Consider the following 17,275-nt stretch of genomic DNA (forward strand, 5'->3'; position numbering starts at 1 on the left):
CAAAAACATCTGTCTTTCCCGAAAACGAATATATTATCTTTAACGTTTTTCTTTTTTTGGTCTTTTTCATATCTGTCTTGGAGCTTATCAGTGTTAACACGTGTTTACTATTACCCCAAAATCAAGTTTACAATTGCCCCGCAATTCTATTTTACTGGGGTATTTGTAAACACCTCTATACCTGTGTCTATACTTCATTTCCCGTAAAAGTTAATCTCCAATTGTAACATGCATTTTACTAATACAGTACTAAATGAAACCACTATGTATACATATATAAATTATTTTAACTTATTCACAAATTGAAATTTTTAAACAAAATTTCGCTAAGGTATAAAACGTTTTACAAGTTTTAAAGCAGCTCTCCAAAAAAAAATGTTTTTGCACCATAATAAAATACTAGAAATTCATTTAATCGAGTCAATACACATCAAAGTTGTGGGCGCCCACCAGTGTAGCCAGTCGGCTTATTCCCTACCCGCCAAATTCAAAAGTTATTGGACCTGTTTACAATTGCCCCTGTTTACCATTACCCCAACTAGGCCTATACGTTGAAGGGGAGGTAAAATGGAATCTAATATATTGACTAGTTTGAAGTATCATAAACTGTAAAGAGAGAAAAGGGAAACAATGAGCATCATAAGTTCTCCATCTCCGATATCAGTCGTACTAAATTTTATGGCACGTATGGTTCTTGCCTCGGCGCACTCAGTGATGAGATGTTCTGGCGTTTCCCCATTTTCCCGACAGAATCTGCATTTACCGTTGTTTCTTAGTTTCAGTCTACTGAAGGCGTGTTCATTGAGGAGACCGTGTCTCGTTAAAAAAAACCGTGACAATCCAAAGATTGTTCTTACTTAAATCAAGAAAAATCATTCATTTTTCTCTGACTTTTTCTCTGATTTTTCTCGGTCGTAAGTCCTTAGAAATATCTTCGCATATCTTAGATCGTTGGAGGATTCCCATTCCAGGTAACGGATGGAGGATGGAGTCTTCCAGATTCTAGAGTCCTGCTTTAAGTTGGTTTCCACTAAGGAAGCAGAACGGTTAGTAGAATGTTCATGTTAGTAGTAGTTTAGATTGGATTAGATTTTGATTGAATTTTGGATTAACTTTTTAACGTGGCTATTAGGTTTATTACACTGCTTTTCATATCTTTACAGGTTCATTATGGTCCTCTAATTTCTAGATTACATTCACGAGTCGTACCTATCCATTTCACAAAGTCTAATAACTTAGAGACTGAGCCTAGTAGAAAGAACCGTACATTTTACCAAGCTGTCGCAGTGACAGAATGCTTCGATGTTGGCCAAAGAGTGCCTAGAGAAGCTGAACAAATTAAGTAAAGAAAATAAAATAAAGGAGCGAACATTCCACGAACAGGACAAGAGCCGTTTTGCTTCCCAAATGGAAATCTACTTAAAGCAGAACTCAAGAACACGGAAGACCCAGTAACCATCGTAACATGTAAGTCCATCCGTAACCTAGAATGGTAATCTTTCAACGGTCTAGTACATTCGTAGAAATGTCTCAGGACTTAATGACTTAAATGTCTTAGGATAAACGAGAAATGTAATGATGTTCCTTCATATACAGAACAGTCTTCGAATTGTCACGTGTTTTTCAACAGTCTTCTCAATGAACACCTCAGTAGATTGCAGTTAAGAAACAACGGCAAAGTAGGTTCTGCGGGGAACATGGAAAAACACCAGAACACCTCATCACTGAGTGAGCCGAGACGATAACTATTCGTGTTACGACAGATATGGTACGTACGACTTTGGTACGACAGATATCGGAGGCGGACAACTAACCTCTGGAAAACCGTCTCGGATACTGCCTATATTCAAAGCTCTGAGACTGTAGATTACTTATAACTCAAGAAAGAAGGACAGAATAGATCCCATAGAATCTATAATCTACAATCTACATAGAATGCTCTGCCGTTTTATAGTATCTTTTGACTGACAGTATTTGAACATAGCTTTGTCAAATCGGCTTTAAATACCTCAATGGTTCATTAGTACACTGATAAAAAAGATGTTCTTGAAAAAAAATTAATGGCAAGAGAATTTATTTTAGCGTAAAAGAAAATATTTTGCCTGAAAAAAAACTCTCTTAACTCAGGAAAACTTGTTCTCTTGAAAAATTCGAAAATTGCTCTTGAATCTATTTTCACTCAACCAAGTGCAAGTTACTTTGTTTTAAGATAATAAGAAAAATACGGTAGGAAGTACTTCATTCAAGAAACATGGCAATTTTTCCAATAGCTAAATACTCTTTTGATGAAAAATAATAACGACACGCAAAGACGATGACGAAGGGCGGTATATACAATCAGTCGGCAGTCCGATTAGTCGTACGTCGCATTTCATAGGTCGCACATCATAGTAGGCACGGGTTTTGTTGCTTGGAATTTTCCACTTGGAATTTTGCATAATTTGCTTTTTAAACGCATATCGTATAACAAATTAGTGATCGTTATTAACATGCATTTTATTACATTCTTTAAAGGAGTTTCTGAAAAAATGGAAATTAGAGCATTTATTTGCTATATTTGAAGGTAAGAGACATTTACCTAATGCACCTCTTTAGATAATGCATGCGTGACTATAGATAGAATATGAATATAGGTATCGATTTTTTTATGCAAATAATTACAAAAATTTTAGATTTCAAGTCGTCGTATTAAAAAACTCAAAATGTGACCAAACCTTATAATTTTAATAATTTATTTGCTTTACTTTGATTAATCGTAATGTAACATTTTTTGTAATTTGTAGAGTGATGAATCACCCCAAAAAATACCAAGGAGTGAAGAAGCAGAAATAACTACTATCGAGGAAAATAATATCACTTTACTTACTACAGACCAGGAAAACCTAAATTTATCGGAAAATAATATACCTCGTAATATGCCTGTATATGATGTATAGACTTCTCTTAGATCAAAATGAATTTTAGTTGAGTCAATAGTATTGGTTGAAGAAAAGTGTCTTTTTAATCAAGAAATGTCCCTTTTCAATCAAGAATTTTTGCATGAATCAAAGAGACTATTGTTCTTGTAGCAAGAACTTCTTTGCATATTCATTTTGGTCAAGAGTGAAATACTTTGGATTCTCTAAAGTTTTTTGGATTCTCTATTCTCTAAAGTAATTTTTTAAAGCTTATGAAAAGATAGTTAATGCTTTACGCAAAGAAACTTCGTTCTTGGCCCTATTGAAAAGCGCCAATCTTTTGGGTCAAAATCATATTCATTTCGACTGAAGATCATTTTTTCAGTGTACAGACCAACTACAGTTTTGACAGTTTTTTGTCTTTGCTTATCAGGTTTATCGTAAGTTTTAACGACGTTTTACTATGAACTTATATTCTAATTAGCATTTTATATACTAGAATTAAAAGCAGATGTCAGTGAACTCCTTTGACAGAAAAAAAAAATAATCTGGCAACTCCGACTCGTGAAATAATTTTTAGACCTCATGCAACATATTCCTGAGGGATTCTCCTATCCCACACCAAAAATATAACATATTTTTTCCGCAATCAGACTTTAACATTAACAATCTTCATTAGATCCACCCCTAGTTTATCCGCAGTTATAACTAACCGCACCCTCTCAACTCTCGTACGAAAAGTAAAGTAGGAATGCCGATAAAATATCGATATATAGAATATAGGTATCGATATATTCTATTATCACAACCTCTTTTGAACTTACTGAAAGAAACGAACTTTAAATTAACTCACAGTTTTGTTAGCATAGTGGAATCAACTAAAACCCGAGTTTAAAAAAACATCATAAATAGGAAAGTATTCCAAACACACGTTTAATTTAGTACTTCATGATCACACTAAATTATACCTACAGCTGAGTTGAAACGATTTCCAATGCTCTTGTGATGGATTTTACCAATTATTTTCTTTTGGGGTGATGTATTTGTATTGGTATCTCGAACATATCGAAATATTTTTTTAGTCATCCCTAATGTAAAACCGGACAGAGACAATCTTTTTATGCGCCCTCTGCAGACAGCCGGTCCCTTTAATTTCGCCTTTTTAATTATCATGATGTAACAGCAACGTCCCTAGGGGGAGGAAAAGGGTGAGGCTAGGTCTACCGCAGAGCCCCTAAAATGACAAAACACCGCTGTAAATGAGACGGGCGCTATCGATTGTCAGAGATGAATAGGCAATGAAACTCTTAAACATGACTAGAATAGAGAATAAAATAATACATACAACCGATATAAAAATGATACAAGGATAGCTTGAACATGTTTCAAACATAGTATACATGTATTACTAAAGATTTATTAAATAAATTTAATAAACGCTTCTAGTTAAACTGAAAATAATATTGGTAAACAAAAAGGCCAGTACCATCACGATTTTTATAACTTGCTTCAAACAAATAATATAAATAGACATACCTTACTCCAGAAAACGAAGATGCCCAAGATATAGAGTCTAGACAGCAGATGCTAAATAAAAGAATGTTAGTTTGCACAATGAGTTAATTAGAATCAAAATAGTTTACTAGTGAGGGTTGTATACGTTTATTAAATATTTAGATAAAATAAATTAACCTTTCGGAAATCATAAGTTTCTAAAAATTTCTGATATCACTGGCTGCTATAAAGATTAACGGCATGTACAATATTACTGATGAAACTATTTAACTTCATATACAGGGTAGCACATCGAAAACAATCCAAGTTTATGACTGTTTTTAAGAGCAATCATTTTTCACTATTAATTCCATCGCTGTAACTTCAACTTTTTAACGGAGGTGACTACTAACCTCATCTTCTCAACTATGTAGGGGATGATACTTCTTTTTAGAAGATTTTAAATTCTCTGTAAAATGCTGTCAACCTAGTCTTTTTTTAATCTATTGCCCAGAAAGGGACCCCTTTTGTTTACAAATAGGTTTGTAAGATGAAAAGATAAAAATACTAGTAGTACTTTCAACCTACTAAGGGGTTGAAACTACTTGGAGGTCAAACGTACAGCCTTGCCACCAAAAATATAATTTTTATCCTTAATAAAACAACATACATATAGTTCATACAAATAAACTTTTCACGTGATTAAGCTTGGCCGGCACAGCGTTGCCAACTTTTACATATTTTCTTTTAATCAAAATATTTTAGGAAACAAAAATAAATAAATTATAAATATACAAACAGTTATTATTTACATCAACAAAACCCACTTTTTTAACAGAACTTAAGGGACATAAAGGGCCATTACTACCGCTTTCCCGTTCAAAATATTATATAAAGTTGCGATGAAATTTTTACGGCTATTAAGCTATCTTGTGCACTTCGCACTAAAAGTGATTCTAAAAACAACAATATTCGATTGCAAGGTCTGCTAATAAACATGTTTAAGCTTAAAGTATCACAACACTATTAATTTAAACCAAAAACTCGTAATACAAAACTAAAATGTCAAAGCAAATGACAATGTCAGGAAATAAATAAATAAATGTGGCAGCTTGACATTTTTTACAGCAGCGCTACCACCTGAATCCCCAGCGGGAAATTTAAATTCCAGAGTCAGCCCGGCGTCGAATTCATGGTTGCCAACAATGATTTTAAAAATTGCGCCCTCGAATACTAATAAAAGGTTAATTAATATTAAATTTACTATATTATTCAGTTTAATAAAAAAATAATATACTCTAGTTTAATTGTACAAATATTATATAAAGTTACGATGAAATTTTTACGGCTATTAAGCTATCTTGTGCACTTCGCACTAAAAGTGATTCTAAAAACAACAATATTCGATTGCAAGGTCTGCTAATAAACATATTTAAGCTTAAAGTATCACAACACTATTAATTTAAACCAAAAACTCGTAATACAAAACTAAAATGACAATGTCAAGAAATAAATATATAAATGTAGCAGCTTGACATTTTTTACAGCAGAGCTACCACCTGAATCTCCAGCGGGAAATTTAAATTCCAGAGTCAGCCCGGCATCGAATATATTCATGGTTGGCAACAAAAAAAATAATATACTCTAGTTTAATTGTACATAAAAATTATTATTTTATTCTTGAAAACCAGCCAGAATATAATACTATAATGTAACGCCACTGCAATGTGTACATATCCATTCTGAATTACGAGAAATGATTTTAAGAAAACCTTCTTCATTTTGGTACGCATGGCCATGCACGATTGTGGTAAAAATTGACCATGAATTCTTTTTGGAGTTGGGTTTTTCTCAATCCAATGTACGCTTAAAAGAAAATGGATGAATTTCAGTGAAGCATCCTTTTCTAGGTAGAAAAAACCAAGACGCATTCTGATTTCCTAAAACGTAACTACTTAATATGTATCATTTTATAGCGACAAATTTAACATATTAACTAATTCCTTCTGCAAATAAACTGAAAAATACTATAGGGGAATAGACAGAGTAAAATTATAAATATAGTAACTTAGCAATTCTCAATCTAAAAAATCTAGGATTGGGTGATGTTCTTTTTACTTGAAATCACTTATAAAAAAAAATATCCAGTATATAGAAACATCCCCAAACACCAAACCATAAAAATTTCTCTGCGGAAATGCATCATTTTTTTTCCGACTTTAAAATAACTGAAATCGGTTACATGAAAACGTGTTCCTGCTTTACATTCTAAACAATTTTCTTTTGTAGATATGAACTTAACCTAATAGTTACTGTAATTTAGACAGTAATACCGTACCGAGAAAAAAAAACGAAAATAAACAAAAATGAACCGACAAACCAAATCAAACCTCACCAAAGTAATCAAAACACGCTGTAAGCTAAAAGGCGTCTGTTTACGAATTCCAATTGGCGAGTACTTTTCAAATCTTGCTGTATTTTATAATATTAATATATCATTTATCAATAAATGAAAATAGTACACTTCCACAAGAAGTTTTTTTGCGTGTCTGTCTTTAAAAAAATTTAATAATAATAGCTCCCGTATATAGCGTTTAACGCCTTGGGAGTAGCAAGGTACAGGTTGCTATACTAGAGCCGTTCGGTATACAAGGAACGTAATGTGGCTAGCACTACGCTTCAACCGCCTATTATTACCTCAGGATTGTGAATCCCAAGTACTCATTTAAGGGTGAGTCGACCTAGGTACCCAAACTATTTTTATTTTAATAAAAATAGTCGGCTGATGAAATGCCGGGTGTGAGAATCGAACCCACACCTTGAGATTGGTAGACGAGAGCCTGTACCTCTAGGCCACCGGGCACCCGTGCAAAAAAATTCTAGAATAAAAAACAGAAACGTGTTTTCATGTAACTGGCTTCAGCTAATCTAAGGTTGAAAAACTGAAAATTATGCATTCCTGCAGAAAAAATTTCGTGACTTACTATTTGGAACGGTTTCTAAGTGCTAAATAAACAAATATTTGAGGACCAAGCGAAGTTTATTTAATGAAGCTGATGTCGCTTTTTTATCTCTAACCCTCCTGCCAAGTATTTCCCAACCGTGTTCTATAGGGTTCAGATATATCGAAGATGCTGGGCAGCTCACAATTTACAATAGTATATACAATAATCACCAAAGCCACCTCGTCATATTGAAAAAAAAACATCAAAAAGAAATGATAAATTAAAAAAATTGCAAATTGTTGGTGGCAAGTTTATTACACTCTTAAAAATTAACCAAGGCAATGATTGACATGATCCAAAAAACAAAATGTTGAGGAGACATGGTTCTGACCGAAAACTAATGTTTTAGGAAAATTTTCTGACGAACTAATTCCACAGGGTGTTTTAAAGTTATGATAAAAAACAACCCTTCGATTAACCCTGTATAATAAGCCAAATACTAAAATGTATAAAAAGTTTTTCGTTGCATTTTTTTTCATCTAAGTGTAATATTTTCAGGATATGAATCGTAGGGGGAATTAACTTTTAAGTAAGATAATATGTGCTGCTTAAGCATATACGTACGGATAATGTCTAAAAATATATAAGTATATACAGGGTGAGTTTCCTACGATGTTCTCTATGGGTATCTCGGAAACTACTGGAGATAGAGAGTCGGTGAAATGGGGAAAGAATTGCAGTTTTGTGGGGTCACAAATATGTGCCTTTCAGATTTTTGAAAAAGTTCATTCATGGCTTACTAGATATTTCGAAAAAAACAAATTTCGGCTATTTTAAAAATTGTCTCTAATTCCATTATAAACTATTTTAGACAAAAAGTTTTCAGATAAAAGTTGTAGATAATCACATCCTTAATGAGACCGTGTCCTCCGTTTTTTTCTAAAGCCCGTTATTTTTTATATATGACACAAACATATGTTTTTTTTTTAAATGGAAACCATAGTTGGCCATGACTTCATAAAAAGCGCCATTTTTTAAGCTTTTTAGCGATATAAGCTATAATATGTTTTTTTCGAAAAATTACTGAGTTATAGCCAATTCTTATCATTCTTGACTAATTTCACTTAGTTAGCCATGGAAACAAGTTCAATCGTCGTTGCTCTCGAGTGGCGGTACTAGAGAAGTTTAATTAAGTCGACCGGTCCTTTTATGAGAATAGGTAGTAATTCAGTTTTAAAAAGATACAACTCAAAACAATGGCGGAACATTTTCTAAAATAACTTAAAGTGTATGCAGTGGTATTATTTTTTTAAGTTTTAGTTTGTTCAATGTAAATTGTAAGGAACCGTTTAGTAATATATTGTGACTTTTTATAAGTTATAAATCATAACAGAATAAGAATACCATGCAATCTAATTGAAATTAGTCAAAAAAGATAAGAATTGGCTATAACTAAATTTAACTTTCCTAACATGTCTTGAAAACCGTTCTCTAAAAAACGTAACATTCACCGGTCAACGTATCCTCGAAAATGTATGGCCAAGAAAAGTTGAACCAATAATCCTACACGCTTTTCTTCATTTGAAAAATTCATATTTACAATTTTTGCTTATTTTAATTTACGAAGTTTGGATGTGACAGCTTCACATTTCTGAGAGCAAAGGTGATTAAACTTGTTTCCATTGCTAACTAGTGAAATTGTTTAAAAATGATAAGAATTGCATATAACTCAGTAATTTTTCGAAGAAAACATATTATAGCTTATATCGCTGAAAAGCTTAAAAAATGGCGCTTTTTATGAAGTCATGGCCAACTATGGTTTCCATTTAAAAAAACAGATGTTTGTGTCATATGTCAAAAATGACAGGCTTTAGAAGAAAACGGAGGGCACATTCTCATAAAGGATATGATTATCTACAACTTTTATCTGAAATTTTTTTGTCTAAAATAGCTTATAATAGAATTAGGAACAATTTTTAAAATAGCCGAAATTTGTTTTTTTCGAAATATCTAGTAAGCCATGAACTTTTTCAAGAATCTGAAAAGCGCATATTTATGACCCCACAAAACTGCAATTCTTTCCCCATTTAACCGACTCTCTATCTCCAGTAGTTTCCGAGATACCCAACATCATAGGAAACTCACCTTGTATAAATCTTTATCGTATACATAATAGTGTCAATCCCCTCATCTTCTACATCTACAGCCTACAAATGGACGTTTTTTCTTTGACCAATAAGACTTTCTGATTAATATTTCTGTCGCCTCATCAAAGTCGAAAACAGATGCCGTTATCCACGTCCTGCTTCTTCTTCCTGCTTTTCTCGTGCTTAAATTTTATCAGCTGCGCCGCTTCACACACTGAATAGTGAGCAGGAATAGAAGAATGGAACCAGAGAAGTTACCGAATGTCTACCGAAGGAGTACTGTTAACGTGCTAGCACGAGTCATTTGACCTAATGGATTGTTTGGTGTCAAGTCTGGTCAGGGCGTGGTATAATAAGAAATCGTTGATGGCGATATGGTTTATGAAAACTTTCATATTATCTATTTAAAACTATGATAAAAATTCAATTCCCTCGTTATACGAGGTGTATTACTCAGTTCGCTTATATGCGTTTACTTTTTTGAAACCAGTGACTTGGTGTCAAAGATCAAATTAAAGAAATTGCTGATTTAGAAAAGTCATCGCCTGCAATGGAGAAGAATATTATAATGTGTATCAGGAAGATGTAAATGACTTACCTACTTGAATTACATACTGTTGCACTCACTGAAGAAGGGCTTAAAGAACAGTAGCATAAGAATGAAATTAAAGAAAGAAATGAAGATGTAGTGCTGGGCAATACAGAAATTAACTCTACATAAAATATCTTACCATAGTACATGATCTATGAAAATTGAAGAAAGAAGTTTGAAAATTAAACAAGAGGACTTAGTAGAGGAAATGAGTGTAATTCGGAATACTGTTGGTAATTTGTTATACTCACTATGCGTGGCGCTATCTGGTTAAATATGGTATGAACTACTAGTTCAGCCTGTCACAACCAAACAAATTTTGTAGTTAGTTAAATTTATAGTACACCGTAGAAATATGTGAAGAATTAATTGTGACGTGACAAAACATTATTAGTGGAAATTAAATTGGCAATCATTGCCTTAATTTTTGATTTAAGTTAACTGTAAGTAAGTGTTGGTCTATATTTTAATTTGTTAAATGTATTTTTTGATATGTCAAAACATAATACTAGGGCTGGCATTTCTGGTCTTGGGTGCCGATTTTCGTGTGAACGAAGAGTACGGTCAACACGCTTAACAAAGTAAGATGTACTGAATAAAGACAGAATGCAAATATTTTCCTAAGCGGATGGAATCTAGCGTCAGATTAAGTAGTTATGTAATAAATACTTCGTATTTTTGCTCTCTCCGACTTACTAGATTGCCATAGCGATTCACTCCTATACGTATGTAAGCGCCGACCCAAGGTTTCGCTTGCCAGCAAGGTATATTTTGTTACGGATTATGGCGTAAGTCTTCATGTTGCTAATTTGGAATACTATAACTGATGCAAATTTGGAATAGTCCAAATTATATTCATCTTCTGATTTTCGTTTCTATGAATGTATGTAAATTTCTTCGCCAGCCACTGTAGCTCAACCTGCTTGATGGAGTTTAACATATAAGGTGTCGATAGATTTGTCTTAGTTTGGTCTAATTATAGGAGAGATATGGGGTATAAGGGGTAGTGGTGCGCAACTTAAAGCCTACTCTGCTCAATTGTCAACCTCACCTTCTCGCGGTATACCCTGTTTTAACAGACGAGGCTCTGACGACCGTGTCGGGGCGGTATAACCCTAGTATGCCGTGATTCCGTCCAACAGAGTCACGAAGTGAGTCGCAGGAAATGGCATCTCAAGCGGCTTTGTCAAGAGGACCAAAAGGCCAGTCGTCGCGGCCAGTCTGTGCCATTGGAACCAACTTTCTGTCCTCTGCCGCAACCAAGCGGCGGTGTAACCGTCTTGGTTTTCTAATTATATTACACAGCCGAACATCTCCAATCAAAGTCAAGATGAATCCTTTGCGCTAGACAAAATATTCCGGAGGTAAAATACCTTCCCGATCGGATCTCCGGGGGAAGATGCTTGCGCAGGAGAATTATCGATAAAGAAGTACAAAAGACGCACATTGTTTACCTTTGCAGCGTGGAACGTTAGAGTCTTTGTGACTCTCGCCAATCGAAACATCCTGAAAGAAGAACTGCCATTGTCTCCATAGAGCTGTATCGACTCAATGTGGATATTGCGGCCATTTCGGAAACAAGACTACCTGGGGAAGGATGTCTTGTTGAGAACGAATATACATTCTATTGGAAAGGGTACCCAGAAGATCAGAATAAAAAACTGCACGGAGTTGGCTTTGCAATCAAAAATAATTTAGCTACCAAATTGCAACAGGCGCCGCAAGCAATCTCTGAAAGGCTTATGACTCTACGATATCCAATTGGGCACAATAAATTTGTTACGGTAATTAGCGTTTATGCTCCAACTCTAAAGGCTGATCCAGAAATCACTGATGCTTTTTACCAATCTTTAGAGGAAGTTTTAAATAAAACACCTATACAGGATCGATTGATCCTGATGGGCGATTTTAACGCCCGAGTAGGTCGTGAACATAACATCTGGGAGAAAGTAATCGGGAAACATGGAATAGGCAATATGAACGCTAATGGAGAGCTTTTACTAACCAAGTGTTCTGAGCATGGCCTTACGATAACAAACACCTTATTTATGCACAATGACAAATTTAAAGGCACTTGGCAACATCCTAGATCTAAGCACTGGCATCAACTTGACCACGTCATCGTGAGGCAAAGAGACCTTAAAGAAGTCCTCGATACTAAGGCCCGAGTGGACGTAGAGTGCTGGACAGACCACAGAATACTTATATCGAAAATGGTGATAACTGTCCGACCTAAATACTCGTGCATAAAAAAACCCTCTAAAAGGAAAGTTATAAACACTGCCAAATTGGCAGATCCAAACATAAGATCAGAGCTAGGCCTCAGGATCTCCGAAACTCTTACAAGAGCTACAGACACAGATAGCGATGACCCTGAACATATTTGGATAAACATTCGGGACGCCATACAATCTGAATGTGAAAAGACTCTAGGGGAAACAGTAAGATGCAATAAGGACTGGTTCAGGGATAAAGCTGAGGAAATAGAATCCGCCCTTGAGCTCAAAAGAAAAGCACACACCGGCCTCGTGAATAACCCCGAGTGCAGACAAGCCCAGAAGCATTTTACAACTGCTAAACACGAAGCTCAAAAAACAATCAGGGCAGCCAAAAATTCTTGGTGGAAAAGTAAAGCTAATGAAATTCAGACTTACGCTGACAACAACGATAGTCGGCGTTTTTTCCAAGCTCTGAGGGAATTATACGGCCCTGTAAATCGCTCTTCTTTAATACGGGACGTAAATGGCGAACTACTGAAAGATGAAACTGAAATTCGTCACAGGTGGAAGGAACACTTTTCGCTAGTCCTGAATCAAAACTCAAATATTGACCAGGAAGTTTATGACTTGTTGCCTCAATACGACACTGCAAACTTCTTATCCATCCCACTTGCACGAGAAGAAATCGCTGATGCAATCGCATCTTTAAAAAACAACAAAGCACCCGGAAAGGACTCAATTCCTGCTGAAATTTACAAGGCACTGACACCGGAATTAATGCCCCATCTTGAAAATCTGTTTACCGTTATCTGGGAGCAAGAATCAGTACCCCAGGATTTTAGGGACTCAATAATCATTAGCCTCTATAAAAATAAGGGAGACAAAACCTAATGCGGAAATTACAGAGGAATCTCTCTACTGGCTGTTGCAGGAAAAATCCTAGCAAAAATAATAATAAATAGAATGATGCCCTATGTAGACAAACTGATACCTGACTTTCAGAGTGGCTTTCGACCGAGAAGATCTACTGTAAATATGGTCTTCTGCCTTCGTCAGATTCAAGAGAAAGCTATCGAACAACAGCAAAACGTACATTTTGCTTTTATCGACATAACTAAGGCATTCGATACGGTCAATAGGGATGCACTCTGGTCAATTATGTCAAAATTTGGCATACCGCAAAAGATGGTTAACCTTTGTAAAAGTCTGCATGTAAACAACAGAGCCGAGGTATCATTCAATGGTACCCTAACAGACCAATTTGAAACAAACAGCGGTGTAAGACAGGGTTGTGTCCTGGCACCTGTACTTTTCAATATCTTTATAACAGCCCTAATGATGATAGTAGACAGAAAGTTACAGGAAAGAGGTCTGGCTGTCCGATATCGAACAGATGGAAAAAAGAGGCCTATTTAATTTATCACGTCTTAAGGCGAAAACCAAAACACGAGTTAGGTACGTCACAGAATTAATGTATGCAGACGATTGTGCACTAATAGCTAATGACCCTGAAACTCTACAACAAATACTGGACATGTATATATGGGCGTATGAGGCAATGGGACTACAAATAAACATTAAGAAAACCAAAATAATGTCAACACTTTCTGGTGAGCTACCGCAAACCGAATTGCTCGTGTCGGGCAGAAGGCTTGAGGAGGTTGATTGCTTTTGCTATTTGGGTAGTATGCTTAACAACAAGGGAAACATAGACGCTGAAATACGAAACAGAATAAGTGCTGCCACCAAGGCTTATTTTAAACTACGCAGGAGGGTCTTTGGAAACAATAATCTCTCCCTCGATGTGAAACTTAGTGTGTACCGTGCAGTTATTATTCCAACTTTAATTTACGGAAGTGAAACGTGGGTCCCATATAAGAAGCATATAAAGAGTTTAGAGCGGTTACAACAAAGACACCTAAGGCAAATAATGAAGATAAAATGGTATCACAGGACTTCCAACGAAGTGGTACATTGCAGAGCAAAATGTGTTCCTATTGAAATTCTAGTTGGTAGAGCTCGCCTACGATGGATTGGTCACCTGTCGAGGCTGGATGATGGCAGACTAGAAAAAAACATTCTCTATGGCGAACTAGCGCAAGGTAGCAGAAAACACGGCGGTCAAAAACTACGCTATAAAGATGTACTACATGAAAGTCTAAAAAGCGTCAATAGTAATAACAACTGGGAAAATATCAGTCTTGACCGTCCAAAATGGAGACAAGTAGTACACAAGTATGAGGGCCCTCGCCCTCGTAATAGATATCATCCAGTCCCTGGGCACTTTCCATGTCCAGAGTGCAGCCGCATAATAACCTCCAGAATAGGACTCCACAGCCATCGGAGGGTACACTCACGGCGCAATTAGTTGTTCTATTGAAATTCGGACACGAGTCACCGGCAATATATATATAATATATAGGAGAGATATAGGGTAACATCAGCAAAAATAAGAAGACACGAACAAATAGTGAATCTAATGCAAGCTGAATTATTTCGACCAGATTGCTCCAGAATTTGATTTAAATAGAGAACCAGAAGAGACTGTAGTTTTGTTAGGGTGCTTGTTATTACCGATTCTGAGCCGTCCAAGAACTCTGCAGCGCATGCCCGCAATTGAAATAATAAATAATATTTTCTTCTGACCATGCGTATCATAGTTCTAAGTAATCTTCATAGTAAGCTATTATGTTTTTTTCAGCAAGGAACTATAAACAATCGTAAAAGTTAACTTTTATCCAGCCTCATCGTACTGCGCATGAGCAAATATATATTTCTTATTTTATTTTATTTGACTGTATGAACGCACACAAATAAGAATTCCTTATTTCTTATTTTATTTTATTCTTATTTTATTTTATTTGGCTGTATGAACCCACCATAAGTCGGAGTGGGCAAAAATACGAAATATTTATTAAATAACTACTTAATCTGACGCTAGATTCCATGCGCTTGGGAAAATACTCGTCTTCTGTCTTTATGCAGTACATCTTATTTTACTAAGCGTGTTGGCCGTACTCTTCGTACACATGAAATCCGGCACCCAAGACTAGAAATGCCGACCCTTAGTATGTGTGCGACTACTTTAAATATTCTGCCTAATTTTTTCTTTTAGTAAATTATTTCGATACTTTTTTACCGTTTTAATATAAACAACATATCTGCTATTATTTTGGTGGTATTCCAAATTACCTGCATGTTACGTCAACAGAGATTTTTGCACTTTTGCACTTTTTTTTAATGAATGAAAAAATCCATTTAAATTACTTTAAATACTTTGAATCTTTCGTATGGCTTACAACATAAATATGTAGATCTAAGGCAGGTTATTTATTTTATTCAAAATAATCAACATTTAAATTTTTTTAAATTTTTTTATGGTAACTATCATTCCAAAATACCCTCACTTCCTCTAGTATTGACGTTATACATTTTTTATATGTTTACATACTTTATTTATGATCATAAATACATATTTTTACAAATGTTACATATACCGTATGATCGAAAAAAAGCGGCATCAGCGATGGCTTTGAAATGAAGATCGCTGTCATTTTATATGTAAATTTCAATGGAAAATGTCATCAATCGCCATTTCCCAGCCAACTGGACACTGTTTTTTTATCATACGGTACTATAGTATAGGTCGCTGATATGTATAAAGACAAACGGTCGATTATTGAGTAAAATATACCAGGTACTGCAAAAAGTTAAATACAAAATTTATAGTACCTATATATACTTATTATGAATGTACCATTTCCGAGTTAACGAGTTTTCGTTTTGAAATGTTAAACAAAAATTATGTAATTTCAGACTTGATTTAATCCCCCCCCCCTCATATGAATCTCATTTTATACACCTATACAGCTTAACTTGACAGCTAATGCCAAATAATATTGAGAATGAGTCTTTCCGCAAAATGGCATCTCTAAATGAAACCGAACGCATCGAAATTTTAATGATGAGAGGTTATAATAATAAAACGCGAAGCTTTAGGAATATAGAATATAGAAAAAAATAGACCCCATATTCCCCATAATGTCAAAGAGTTGCTAGAATGCATCAAATTCATAATATTTCGCAAAATGCTCTTGCAAATACACTACAAGATTTTGTTCTTGTAGTGTATAGATTGTTTGTTCTTGATTGTCAAGAGGTTTATGGAGAACATTTTGAGCGCTCTATAAAATAAGATAGTAAACTAATTTCAAATACATAAGATTTTAAAAGATTTTTTTTCTTCTTTATATTCTTGGCTTTAGGTTGCTGGGATTTTAAGACAAAAATAAAAAAGAAAAAAATATATAGTATACCAGGTCAAAGAAACTAAACCAAAAAAGTATAAAGATTTTAAAAACTACACCTGGAAATTGTTAAAGTGATATTTCCAAAACTCAATTACTCGAAAACCCGACCCTGTATATTTAAATTTATTATTAGCTTATAGACATTTAAAAACCCTAAAACTTTTGTATTTAACTTTTTGCAGTACCTCGTATATTTTACTCAATAATCGACCGTTTCCATACATTCAGCCGACCAGTTAATTTGTGCCCTTACTATATTCACATACATACTTGTAGAAATATTCTTCATAATACATTTACTATACCGGGTGCGTCTCAAAAGTTGTTCACCCTTATAACTTTTTTATTTTTTCAGTTAAAAAACTAGATTTGGTATGATAGTATATGACATAAATTAGGATTGACTGACGTATTCAATTGTTTTCGGTCACTTTCTGTTCACCGGAAATGACTACAACTTTTGATTTTTAAATGGCACCTTCGGTATTTTTTTACTTTATTCCATAAAAAACCCATCTGAATTGAATGACATATCATATTTATGATATTTTATATATGGCAATAGCTTATATTATATGACAATTATTTGAACTTTTGACATTTTCTCATATGGAATATAATAATATTATTTGAAATTACAACTTGCGGAATTTTGCTCGAAATACCAAGTG

The 17,275-nt window shown here is 34.6% G+C and overlaps 1 protein-coding gene across 1 annotated transcript; it reads left to right on the forward strand.

Moving 5' to 3' along the window:
- The first annotated feature begins 11,817 nt into the window (after positions 1-11,817).
- On the forward strand, positions 11,818-13,185 carry LOC115881203. The gene has a single exon (XM_030898612.1). It carries the CDS (start codon positions 11,818-11,820, stop codon positions 13,183-13,185), a length of 1,368 nt encoding a protein of 455 aa, XP_030754472.1.
- The last annotated feature ends 4,090 nt before the right edge of the window (positions 13,186-17,275 follow it).

This window comes from Sitophilus oryzae, unplaced genomic scaffold, assembly GCF_002938485.1.
Source record: "Sitophilus oryzae breed Bouriz unplaced genomic scaffold, Soryzae_2.0 scaffold_1701_pilon_pilon, whole genome shotgun sequence".
NCBI classification, from domain to species: Eukaryota; Metazoa; Arthropoda; class Insecta; order Coleoptera; family Curculionidae; genus Sitophilus; species Sitophilus oryzae.